Genomic DNA, 13,138 nt, shown 5'->3' with positions numbered 1-13,138 from the left:
TGGAGCCCCTAGTTCCACTCTTCACGCCCCTGATAACTCCTTTGTCCCACCTCCCACACATGCGGTGACCTCACCCATTACTACCAGCATGTCCAGAGATATAACCTCCCTCATCATCACCCAGTGCCTGGGCTTACCTCCGCTGTACCCGCACCCCACCATACCCCTGTCTGCGCATTATGCCCTGAATATATTCTACCATGCCCAGAAACCTGCTCCTCTTATTCTCTGTCCCCAACGCTCTAGGCGACCAGTTTTGATAGCCTTTAGCCGCACCCTCATACTACTCCTTCTCTGTTCCGCGGGTGATGTGGAGGTAAACCCAGGCCCTGCATGTCCCCAGGCACCCTCATTTGTTGACTTCTGTGATCGAAAAAGCCTTGGTTTCATGCATGTCAACATCAGAAGCCTCCTCCCTAAGTTTGTTTTACTCACTGCTTTAGCACACTCTGCTAACCCTGATGTCCTTGCTGTGTCTGAATCCTGGCTCAGGAAGGCCACCAAAAATTCAGAGATTTCCATACCCAACTATAACATCTTCCGTCAAGATAGAACTGCCAAAGGGGGCGGAGTTGCAGTTTACTGCAGAGATAGCCTGCAAAGTAATGTCATACTTTCCAGGTCCATACCCAAACAGTTCGAAATACTAATTTTGAAAATTACTCTCTCCAGAAATAAGTCTCTCACGGTTGCCGCCTGCTACCGACCCCCCTCAGCTCCCAGCTGTGCCCTGGACACCATTTGTGAATTGATCGCCCCCCATCTAGCTTCAGAGTTTGTTCTGTTAGGTGACCTAAACTGGGATATGCTTAACACCTCGCCAGTCCTACAATCTAAGCTAGATGCCCTCAATCTCACACAAATCATCAAGGAACCCACCAGGTACAACCCTAACTCTGTAAACAAGGGCACCCTCATAGACGTCATCCTGACCAACTGGCCCTCCAAATACACCTCCGCTGTCTTCAACCAGGATCTCAGCGATCACTGCCTCATTGCCTGTATCCGCTACGGAGCCGCAGTCAAACGACCACCCCTCATCACTGTCAAACGCTCCCTAAAACACTTCTGTGAGCAGGCCTTTCTAATCGACCTGGCCCGGGTATCCTGGAAGGACATTTACCTCATCCCGTCAGTTGAGGATGCCTGGTCATTCTTTAAAAGTAACTTCCTCACCATTTTAGATAAGCATGCTCCGTTCAAAAAATGCAGAACTAAGAACAGATACAGCCCTTGGTTCACCCCAGACCTGACTGCCCTCGACCAGCACAAAAACATCCTGTGGCGGACTGCAATAGCATCGAATAGTCCCCGTGATATGCAACTGTTCAGGGAAGTCCGGAACCAATACACGCAGTCAGTCAGGAAAGCTAAGGCCAGCTTCTTCAGGCAGAAGTTTGCATCCTGTAGCTCCAACTCCAAAAAGTTCTGGGACACCGTGAAGTCCATGGAGAACAAGAGCACCTCCTCCCAGCTGCCCACTGCATTGAGGCTAGGTAACATGGTCACCACTGATAAATCCATGATTATCAAAAACTTCAATAAGCATTTCTCAACGGCTGGCCATGCCTTCCGCCTGGCTACTTCAACCTCGGCCAACAGCTCCGCCCCCCCCGCAGCTCCTCGCCCAAGCCTCTCCAGGTTCTCCTTTAACCAAATCCAGATAGCAGATGTTCTGAAAGAGCTGCAAAACCTGGACCCGTACAAATCAGCTGGGCTTGACAATCTGGACCCTCTATTTCTGAAACTATCTGCCACCATTGTCGCAACCCCTATTACCAGCCTGTTCTACCTCTCTTTCATATCGTCTGAGATCCCCAAGGATTGGAAAGCTGCCGCAGTCATCCCCCTCTTCAAAGGGGGAGACACCCTGGACCCAAACTGTTACAGACCTATATCCATCCTGCCCTGCCTATCTAAGGTCTTCGAAAGCCAAGTCAACAAACAGGTCACTGACCATCTCGAATCCCACCGCACCTTCTCCGCTGTGCAATCTGGTTTCCGAGCCGGTCATGGGTGCACCTCAGCCACACTCAAGGTACTCAACGATATCATAACCGCCATCGATAAAAGACAGTACTGTGCAGCCGTCTTCATCGACCTTGCCAAGGCTTTCGACTCTGTCAATCACCATATTCTTATCGGCAGACTCAGGAGCCTCGGTTTTTCGGATGACTGCCTTGCCTGGTTCACCAATTACTTTGCAGACAGAGTTCAGTGCGTCAAATCGGAGGGCATGCTGTCTGGTCCTCTGGCAGTCTCTATGGGGGTGCCACAGGGTTCAATTCTCGGGCCGACTCTTTTCTCTGTGTATATCAATGATGTTGCTCTTGCTGCGGGCGATTCCCTGATCCACCTCTACGCAGACGACACCATTCTATATACCTTCAGCCCGTCTTTGGACACTGTGCTATCTAACCTCCAAACAAGCTTCAATGCCATACAACACTCCTTCCGTGGCCTCCAACTGCTCTTAAACGCTAGTAAAACCAAATGCATGCTTTTCAACCGGTCGCTGCCTGCACCCGCATGCCCGACTAGCATCACCACCCTGGATGGTTCCGACCTAGAATTTGTGGACGTCTATAAGTACCTAGGTGTCTGGCTGGACTGCAAACTCTCCTTCCAGACTCATATCAAACATCTCCAATCGAAAATCAAATCAAGAGTCGGCTTTCTATTCCGCAACAAAGCCTCCTTCACTCACGCCGCCAAGCTTACCCTAGTAAAACTGACTATCCTACCGATCCTCGACTTCGGCGATGTCATCTACAAAATGGCTTCCAACACTCTACTCAGCAAACTGGATGCAGTCTATCACAGTGCCATCCGTTTCGTCACTAAAGTACCTTATACCACCCACCGCTCTAGTCGGCTGGCCCTCGCTACATATTCGTCGCCAGACCCACTGGCTCCAGGTCATCTACAAGTCCATGCTAGGTAAAGCTCCGCCTTATCTCAGCTCACTGGTCACGATGGCAACACCCATCCGTAGCACGCGCTCCAGCAGGTGTATCTCACTGATCATCCCTAAAGCCAACACCTCATTTGGCCGCCTTTCGTTCCAGTACTCTGCTGCCTGTGACTGGAACGAATTGCAAAAATCGCTGAAGTTGGAGACTTTTATCTCCCTCACCAACTTCAAACATCAGCTATCTGAGCAGCTAACCGATCGCTGCAGCTGTACATAGTCTATTGGTAAATAGCCCACCCTTTTTCACCTACCTCATCCCCATACTGTTTTTATTTATTTACTTTTCTGCTCTTTTGCACACCAATATCTCTACCTGTACATGACCATCTGATCATTCATCACTCCAGTGTTAATCTGCAAAATTGTAATTATTTGCCTACCTCCTCATGCCTTTTGCACACATTGTATATAGACTCCCCCTTTGGTTTCTACTGTGTTATTGACTTGTTAATTGTTTACTCCATGTGTAACTCTTTGTTGTCTGCTCACACTGCTATGCTTTATCTTGGCCAGGTCGCAGTTGCAAATGAGAACTTGTTCTCAACTAGCCTACCTGGTTAAATAAAGGTGAAATAAAAAAATAAAAAAATGTTGCAGGCAGCAGAACGGTCTCCACGGCGTCTCCAGACTCTGTCACGTCTGTCACATGTGCTCAGTGTGAATCTGCTTTCATCTGTGAAGAGCACAGGGCGCCAGTGGCGAATTTGCCAATCTTGGTGTTCTCTGGGAAATGCCAAACGTCCTGCACAGTGTTGGGCTGTAAGCACAACCCCCACCCGTGGACGTCAGGCCCTCATACCACCCTCATGGAGTCTGTTTCTGACCGTTTGAGCAGACACATGCACATTTGTAGCCTGCTGCTGAGGTCATTTTGCAGGGCTCTGGCAGTGCTCCTCCTGCTCCTCCTTGCACAAAGGCGGAGGTAGCGGTCCTGCTGCTGGGTTGTTGCCCTCCTACGGCCTCCTCCACGTCTCCTGATGTACTGGCCTGTCTCCTGGTAGCGCCTCCATGCTCTGGACACTACGCTGACAGACACAGCAAACCTTCTTGACACAGCTCGCATTGATGTGCCATCCTGGATGAGCTGCACTACCTGAGCCACTTGTGTGGGTTGTAGACTCCGTCTTATGCTACCACTAGAGTGAAAGCACCGCCAGCATTCAAAAGTGACCAAAACATCAGCCAGGAAGCATAGGAACTGAGAAGTGGTCTGTGGTCACCACCTGCAGAACCACTCCTTTATTGGGGGTGTCTTGCTAATTGCCTATAATTTCCACCTGTTGTCTATTCCATTTGCACAACAGCATGTGAAATTTATTGTCAATCAGCGTTGCTTCCTAAGTGGACAGTTTGATTTCACAGAAGTGTGATTGACTTGGAGTTACATTGTGTTGTTTAAGTGTTCCCTTTATTTTTTTGAGCAGTGTATAATGTTTACATACCCTACATTACTCATGTACCCTATACCATCTACTGCATCTTGCCTATGCCGCACGGCCATCACTCATCCATATATTTATATGTACATATTCTCAATCATTCCTTTACATTTGTGTGTATAAGGTAGTTGTTGTGAAATTGTTAGATATTACTGCACAGTCGGAACTAGAAGCACAAGCATTTCGCTACACTTGCATTAACATCTGCTAACCATGTGTATGTGACCAATCAAATTTGATTTGAATGTTTTTCCTAAACAAATTAGGGATTTTGGTAACATAACTTTTCATTCAGAAATGGCTGTAATGACGTTGCAGCTTCAGCAACACGGACAGTGTGATACACACTGTTGATGTTCTGTGTTGGTCGCTGCAGCAGGGAAGGAAGTGAGATAAATGGGTGCTAGTTACAGTCACTCTCAGTTTTTTTTTTAAACCCACGCAGCAAGTCTGAGCCAGGTCCAGCACAATCAAATCAATTCCGGTTGGTCTCCCTCTAGTCATTTGTGTATCTTAATTATTTCATCAAACAGTTTGCTTAAAGCTCAGTGCATATACTTGTTTTGATTCAAATGTGTCTATATATGGAAAAATACACATTTAAACATTTTGACCAATCGATTGGTCGACAGAACAGATGACTCCTGGTCAGCCGACCAAGATTTTTTGGGTCAGGGACAGCCCTACTTTTTATGTCTGTTGGTTTACTGACTATGACGCTCAATATTCATTCTGCACAAAAAGGAGAAGACCGATATATCTGAAAAAGTCGCTTCTGCAAAAGTGGGGCCTCTTTGGACCTCTCCAACCACCTTCATTCACCAAGAGACAGTACTGCAAAACACACACCAACACGCACACACGCTATCCTCTCACACGTGTCACCACAGAGACCTCCGGAGTGGGGGTGCCTGCCCTCTGTCTGTCCATACATTATACATTTCCTCAGCATTCTCTCTGCAGAGACTTGGCCAGCTGTGCTTTATGTGCTGAGAGGAGTGGCTCCTTCCAACCCTGGTGGCTTTGAACAAATGCTTTACGGCTCCTATAAAACACATTCAGAGCGTACAGTTCATCACTAAAAAAGTCCATATGAGCAGGGGCCTTTACTATACAATCACCTGGATGTGTTGCAGGGATCTACGAAGATTGTCCGTAAGTGTGTGTGCGAACACGTGTATGTGTGTGTGAGCATGGGTGTGCCTGCGTGTGTGTGTGAGAAATGAACATAAAAGAGAGAACAAATGTGTGTATGTGCACGCACCCACACGTGTGTGTGTGTGTGTGTGTCAGCGTACTTGGAGTTCAGTGCAGATGTGAAGGTTAACATTTTCCAGCAGGGTGGTGGTGCAGCGGGGCTGCCGCTGTGTGTGTGTGCACCGGTGGCCTCCCTGGTCTTTGATGTGGGAGTGGGCACATTTGAAGTGCACATAAGCACACAGCCAAGACAAAGCAGGAGTGGCTTCGGGAGAAGTCTCTGAATGTCCTTGAGTGAACCAGCCAGACCCCAGACTTGAACCCGATCGATCGAACATCTCTGGAGATACCTGAAAATAGATGTTCAGCGACACTCCCCATCCAACCTGACAGAGCTTGAGAGGATCTGCAGCGAATGGGAGAAACTCCCCAAATACAGGTGTGCCAAGCTTGTAGCATCATACGCATGAAGACTCGAGGCTGTAATCGCTGACAAAGGTTCTTCAACAAAGTATTGAGTAAAGGGTCTGAATATTTATGTAAATGTGATATTTCCGTTTTTTGATTTTAATACATTTGCAAACATAAAATAAAATAAAAATATATATATTTTTGTCATTATGGGGTATTGTGTGTAGTTTGATGAGGGAAGAAAACAATTGAATCCATTTTAGAATAAGGCTGTAACGTAACAAAATGTTTAAAAACTCAAGGGGTCTGAATAGTTTCCAAATGCACTGTAAATGCCTATAAAAACAGTGGGACGGTGGGCATAAAAATGCCTCTAACTGATGGGATACACAAGCTACATTACTTGCACAATGACAACAGTTTTATCAAAATGGACTGGTTGATTGAAGTACGGAAATACGTGTTCCAACAACGAGCTGCAGTTTTGGAATAATTGCATCCCGTCTATTTTCCGCTTAGGCTACTTTGCGAACTGATAGTGCCATTTAGAATTGGTTAGACTAGGCTATAACCCCCTAAACATAGACAGGTTCCACAATGAAAATATGCAAAAACATTTGTTTGATAAAGACAACGATTATATTTTCATCAGAATCACCAAGCCTAGGCGTACTCACCAGACAGATGTCGCGGCTGTAATATATCACCATGCAGTGTTCAATTTGGAATTGATTAATCCATTAAGAAAATACAAAAAAACAGACAAAATAAACAAAATCGAACATATTTAGGCTTATATCGAAAATAACACATATTTTGGTTTGTAACCCTGAAAATTGTTTATTTCAATGCACCTGAGCCCCTTTTCAAATGATCTCTCTTTGGCAATAACTGTTCCAGACGCGTGAGGTGTGTACTTTGCACTGCCAACTTTTTTTCATTTGGAAAAAATATGGTTAGATTTTAATTATTTTATATTACATCATGTTTTTGCTATAAAAGAGATGTGTCTTGACTGTATAACAAAACAAGGCTCTGCCTTCACACAGCCATAGGCTTTTACAAGCAAGCGCCACTGCTGAGGTTACTGCCTTTTTGAAGAGTGTGTTCCACGATATAATATAACCAGTTGATATTATAGATTCAATAAATGAATCTTAAAGGCAATAGTTTTTTATTGATTGAATATACATGAGGCAATTTAGCAATTAGGTTTTGTTATCTGTAATGGTTATGATAAATTAGACCCTGTTGTGCACTTTCACATATTCGTTTTCCATTGCTGGCCTTGCCCTTCTAAAAACATGTATTTTTTCCATTACAAATACTTGAAAAAAATAATGGGAGTAGTCGAACAGTCATAAAACGTCAAATGCCCATCCCTAGTATAGAAGTTCCTACCCTGTCAATATCCGTATTAAAATTAATGCACAGCACATATAGTACAGTAGCAAAGGTCAAATGAACAATTCCTTTTAAAATGCCCCTTGGGTATGCTTTACAATGTCTATACATCCGAATTGGGACTGTCTATGGTCTACACCCCATACTTTAAGAAAGATTTATTCCAACAGTCAATTACAATGGCCCTTTATATGTGGACCCGCAGGCTTACTGTCTGATGTGCTAGAATTAAACTGCCTATCAATGCCTTAATTAAATGCCATAATTCAAATCTTTATGACTATACTACAGCAAGAAGAAAAGAGAAGAGCTTTGTATAGTGAAGTATAAGGTGGATGTGGAAGTCACAGTATCTATAGTCAGTAAGGGAGGAAGGAGTACTGTAAAGCATAAATGAAAAAAAAAGTTTACACTCTAAAATGTGCTCAATGTTAAGGTCACGGTCCATGGCAAACAAATAGCTATCTACCTGTTCTGGGGGTGGTGGGGAAGCCTTCAACACCATTCAAATACATAGTATTTTACCTAATTTCAAGATTCACAATGAGGTGCTCTGAAAACACACAACAGTTGCACTGAGGAGGAAATACATTGCCCTTTAAGACATGAATGTATGGTGAAGTGGGGCATGTATAGTGCAATGAATGCACATCACACCATTTCCCCTGTTGAATGACGTAATGTGAAGGAAACAATGCGCCCTTGGGAGAATCTCAATTGCATTTCCTTCATCCCTTCACCCATTGGATGAGAAGGTCAGAGGAGAGAGGACGTGAGGAATCAAGGAAATGCAATTGAGATTCTCCTCGTGTTCAAATAAAATGGCTGCTCCTCTCCTAGCCCCTCTACTCTCCTGTGTCTACATGTCCTCTAGTCTGATAGGATACATGCTCCCCTGCACGTCGCCATCCCCGGAGGCAAGCGCTTCGCCCCTTCACACCGCAATGTCTTTTCACTTAATTGCATTTTTGTCAAACCTTGTAAAGGATCTGTGCGGGCGGCGGAGTGGCAGCCATGTGGAGTCGCGCATCACTTGGAAGGCCCGGTTACACATCATAAACGGCAATGCCTCTTCCCCATCTGGCAGGGGCAAGGCTGTAAAAGAGAATGTTATTGTGAAACTCGCTCGACGGCTCACAGCCGATCAATGGGGTGTAAAAGGGAGGGGGAGAGCGAGAGAGAGAGAGAGTGAAGGGAGAAACATGCAGGCCAGGCAAGGGCGTTTTCACATAAAATCCCAAAGTTCAGAGTTGGGTATTAAACATTCGGCCCATCACTCCCCTGCTTGTGTGGCATGTCCTTAAGGCAACACCAGAAAGACCGACTGTGATGCCCAATACCCTTGCAGACTGTCCACAGTGTGAGTTCGAAGCACAGAACCAAGTGAATCGATCCAGCCTCTCCTTATACTTCCAGCATATCACTGCTCTGCTATAGTCCTGTCCCACAATTCACTAATATGCAGACTGTTAGTAGAACTTCGGCAGGGTGTCTAGTGGTTAGAGCATTGAGCCAGTAACCGATAGGTTGCTGGATCGAATCCCCAAGCTGACAAGGTAAAAATCAGTCGTTCTGCTCCTGAACAAGGCAGTTAACCCACTGTTCCTTGGTAGGCTGTCATTGTAAATAAGAATTTGATCTTAACTGACTTGCCTAGTTAAATAAATGTTAAAACACTTTTTATAATAAAATATACTCTGTGCCAGAAGGGAGAAGGGCCCAGAATATATATGGCATGTTTACTCACCATGTCAGGGTGCTAGACTGCCATGCTACATAAAGACTGTGCTGGGTTGGATGAGATTTATAGGCCCTGCAGCCTGGGCCAAGGTACTAGGAAGAACCACAGGCCTGCCGTGCTGCTGCTGGACTCCAAATGAGTGGGGAGGGTGAGCAGGGAGTGTGTACTGGCAGGCACTGTTAATCACTGCAGCTCTAGTGGGGGAGTCAGGAGTCTAGTTTGCTAAATGTAGGACTACTGTGACACTCAAGGTGCATGTTTCCCTCCTAAAACTACAGGTTTAGGATCAGATTACTTTCCTAAATAATCCTATCTTTAACAATTAGGGGAATTAAATAATATCTGACCCTGGACTGGGGCAATATGGGGCTGCAGTGAGCTACCTTAATGGTGCTCCATGAGGATCCCAGCTATGCCCATTAGTAAGGAGGAGAACATCACATCCATTGCATGGGGCGGCAGGTAGCCTAGTGTTTAGCGCGTTGGGTCAGTAACCGAAAGGTTGCTAGTTCGAATCCCTGAGCTGACAAGGTAAAAATCTGTTCTGTCCCCGAACAAGGCAGTTAACCCACTGTTCCTAGGCTGTCATTGTAAATAAGAATTTGTTCTTAACTGCCGAGTTAAATAAACATTTTAAAATCATGAACATGATAATTGACCAGGTAATGGGCTGAGCCTGAGTCTCACGCCTCTGTTTTCATCCTCCTAGATCTATCCGCTGCCTTCGACACTGTGAACCATCGGATCCTCCACCGTCACAGAGCTGGGCATCTCAGGCTTTGCACAATGTTGGATTGCATCCTACCGGACAGGCCAGGTGACGTGGAAAGGATCTGTGTCTGCACCACGTGCTCTCACCACTGCCTTGGCAGGTCCCTAATAACATTCAAATACAAATCCTCTGGTGTCCTTGAAATTTTCCGAATTGACTGACCATGTCTAAAAGTAATGATGGACTGTCATTTCTCTCTGCTTATTTGAGCTGTTCTTGCCATAATATGGACTTGATCTTTTACCAAATAGGGCTATCTTCTGTAGACCACCCCTACCTTGTCACAACACAACTGATTGGCTCAAATGCATTAAGAAGGAAAGAAATTCCACAAATGAACTTTTAACAAGGTACACCTATTAATTGAAATGCATTCCAGGTGACTACCTCATGAAGCTGGTTGAGAGAATGCCAAGAGTGTGCAAAGCTGTCACCAAGGCAAAGGGTGACTACTTTGAAGAATCTCAAATCTAAAATATACTTTTTTAGTTACTACATGATTCCATGTGTTATTTCATAGTTTTGATGTATTCACTATTATTCTACAATGTAGAAAATAGTAAAAAATATAAAAAACTTGAATGAGTAGGTCTCCCCAAACTTTTGACTGGTACTGTACTTAAGTATAAAAAGTAAACGTAATTGTAAAAATATACTTAATTACAAAAAGTAAAAGTATAAATCATTTCACATTCCATATATTAAGCAAACCAGATGGCACTGTTTTCTTGTTATTTAAATGTATGGATAGCCAGGGGCACACCCCAACACTCAGACATAATTTACAAACAAAGCATTTGTGTTTAGTGAGTCCGTCAGATCAGAGGCAGTAGGGATGTTATCTTGATTAGCGCATGACCATTTTCCTGCCATGCTAACCATTCGAAATGTTTCAAGTACTTTTGGGTGTCAGGGAAACGTATGAAGTAAAAAGTACATTCTTGTCTTTAGGAATGTACTGGAGTAAAAGTAAAAGTTGTCAAAAATATAAATAGTAAAGTAAAAGTACAGATACCCCAAAAAACTACTTAAGTAGTGCTTGAAAGTATTTTTTACTGAAGTACTTTACACTACTGCCATTCTGCCACCTCTGGTTTCTCCCCCTACGGGAGGTCAGCTCAGCCCAGTCAAATCTATTTTTCCATCCTTGCACCTCAAATGGTGGAACCAGCTTCCCCCGAAGCTAGGACAGCAGAGTCCCTGCCCCCTTCCGAAAACATCTAAAAAGCCTACCTCTTCAAAGAGAATCTTAAATCATCTTAAATAATCCCACAACCCATGAAAAATGATTAAAATAACACCCTTGCTTTTCCTGACCTAACACTTGCACTTGATAATCTGAGAAGATCCTTGTATGTCCCTCTCACTGTAATAAGGATGGTTTGTCCACCAACACCAACTCTATAATAAAGGATAGTCAACCGGCAAGACAAAATGAGGAAGGCTAACATACAACAGCACGATGAGATGGGAACACTGCAAATACACTGACCACAACCACAGGCCTGTTAACACAGAAGCCTAGGTGTCAAGTGATGTACACGCTTTCCTTGACAGGAATGATAAAGTGTGACAACAGTTAAGAAATAAGATGGTAAAATAGGAAGTACAAAGTGCCACATCTCAGCTGCTCTGCACACACTGTTACTGTAAACATTATTGAGTGCCATGCTTCCAAGCGTAATTTACAAAGCATAGCTGAATGTGATATGCAAAGCATAAACTGTGCCTCACAAACCAAGGACTCAATGAAAAAAGCTAAGTCCTGGCACTCTTACTGGCAAGTGTTTATTCACAAAATCATCAGCATCTGTTTATTTTTAAAACGGGGGTGGTAGGAGATTTATTTCACGTTAGTATTGTTTTAAATGGACATTGTTGCGAGTGAACACAAAGGTTTGAATGGGTCAGAACACTACTCCCAGCCATTCTCCATTGTTCCCAGCCAGGACCTTGCCTTTGGCTGCTTCCCTAGGGGGGCTCGGCCCCAGCACCACAGCAGCGCATTGAAAAGTTATTCATAGAGCCAGCACTCCGCGCGTGAGGCGAGCTCTAACTGCACCGTTCCCCCAATTTATGATCTCTTAGCCCTTTAAAGGTTGATTTAATATTTGCCTGAGAGGTTTTGGACGGCATCCCATTAGTTAGAAGGGGAAAAAAGAAAAAGGAGGTTGTTTTGCTAACCTTTAATGCACTTGTACATGAACTGTGTCCAACAATAAGTAAAATATTTATTGGGCAGGGTGAGTCATTGGCGTGCTTACTGAGAGGGGAAGAGAGGAGAGGTCAGCGGCTCAGCGCCCAGCACTCTGTGTCTGTCAGCGGTCAGAAAGCCCCCACACAGGAGTGACCGGCCCCGTCATTAGCCCCGTTTCCTAATGGATCCCATCTGAGAACTAATTTGTTGGAATGACGAATGGCGTAGACAATATATTTTAGGAAGGGGGCTAAATGACTTTTCCAACTGCAGCACGCATCTAGATTAGGGTCAGATTAGAGACACTCTACAAAGAGAATGAGGTAGTGTGTTGGCCAGACAGAGGTGTCTGGATGAAGTAGCCTACTTGGGGTTTTACCATTAGAACGGGTCAGAATATCTCATTCATGCATTATTTCTCTCTGACTGTTTGGTGTCCTTCTGTTTGTGTATTTTGCATTATTAAAAGATACAATCTCAGACAAAGCTCTCAGATAGCCATGCCAGTAACTGACTCTGCTGTTCTTCACCACAACAAAGATTCACTTTCAGCTACCACTTCTCCCCGAGCCACAGAGTCAGACTAGAGATATGAGTGGCAAACATATAGACCGGTCTGAACATTCATACATCCCCTCACACATCTCTCTCGCTGTAGCATGCGTCTTGCTTCTGTAGAAGAAAACTTCTGGCCTCTTTATCTCCGGGGTGATGCATGGAAGACGGCAAGGAAAAGCGGATCTGATTCTGACCAACTCCTCCACAGCTGCAGCAACAGCACTTTTAACCCTTTACACTCGTGGGAATTGGCTTATATGGATAGGGCTACATTGAAATGTTTCTTACAGAAGGGATATGAAAAGCATATGCATACACATCCGAGCAATTATAAGGGAACAGATGGGAGATGATGGGAAAATTATTAGAGCAAAGTTGAGGACACAACATTTCACCTGACACAAGACTGAATCCAAACATTACACTGTTGATTCTATGTGCATTT

General features: G+C 44.5%; 1 protein-coding gene and 1 long non-coding RNA gene across 9 annotated transcripts in view; one reads left to right on the top strand and one right to left on the bottom strand.

Annotated features, from left to right (window-relative positions):
- The window catches only part of LOC109869981 (renalase-like), a 74,428-nt gene that overhangs the window by 30,039 nt on the left and 31,251 nt on the right, over nt 1-13,138 (bottom strand). Inside the window, exon 4 of one of the 8 annotated variants that reach the window (XM_031804545.1) lies at nt 8,403-8,520. The exons of the other annotated variants lie outside the window; for them this stretch is intronic. Coding sequence (XP_031660405.1) covers nt 8,403-8,482 — 80 coding nt within the window. The 5' untranslated portion in view covers nt 8,483-8,520. The remainder of the gene's footprint in view (nt 1-8,402; nt 8,521-13,138) is intronic. 8 annotated transcript variants of the gene reach the window in all.
- LOC116357419 (uncharacterized) lies at nt 5,270-12,641 on the top strand. Its single transcript, XR_004205404.1, has 3 exons — nt 5,270-5,568; nt 5,751-6,049; nt 9,876-12,641. It is a non-coding gene; the product is annotated as an uncharacterized LOC116357419 (long non-coding RNA).

This window comes from Oncorhynchus kisutch, linkage group LG25 (genome assembly GCF_002021735.2).
Source record: "Oncorhynchus kisutch isolate 150728-3 linkage group LG25, Okis_V2, whole genome shotgun sequence".
In the NCBI taxonomy this organism is placed as follows: Eukaryota; Metazoa; Chordata; class Actinopteri; order Salmoniformes; family Salmonidae; genus Oncorhynchus; species Oncorhynchus kisutch.
The sequence above is the reverse complement of the archived record's forward strand: the minus strand, read 5'-3'. Positions and strand labels throughout refer to the sequence as shown.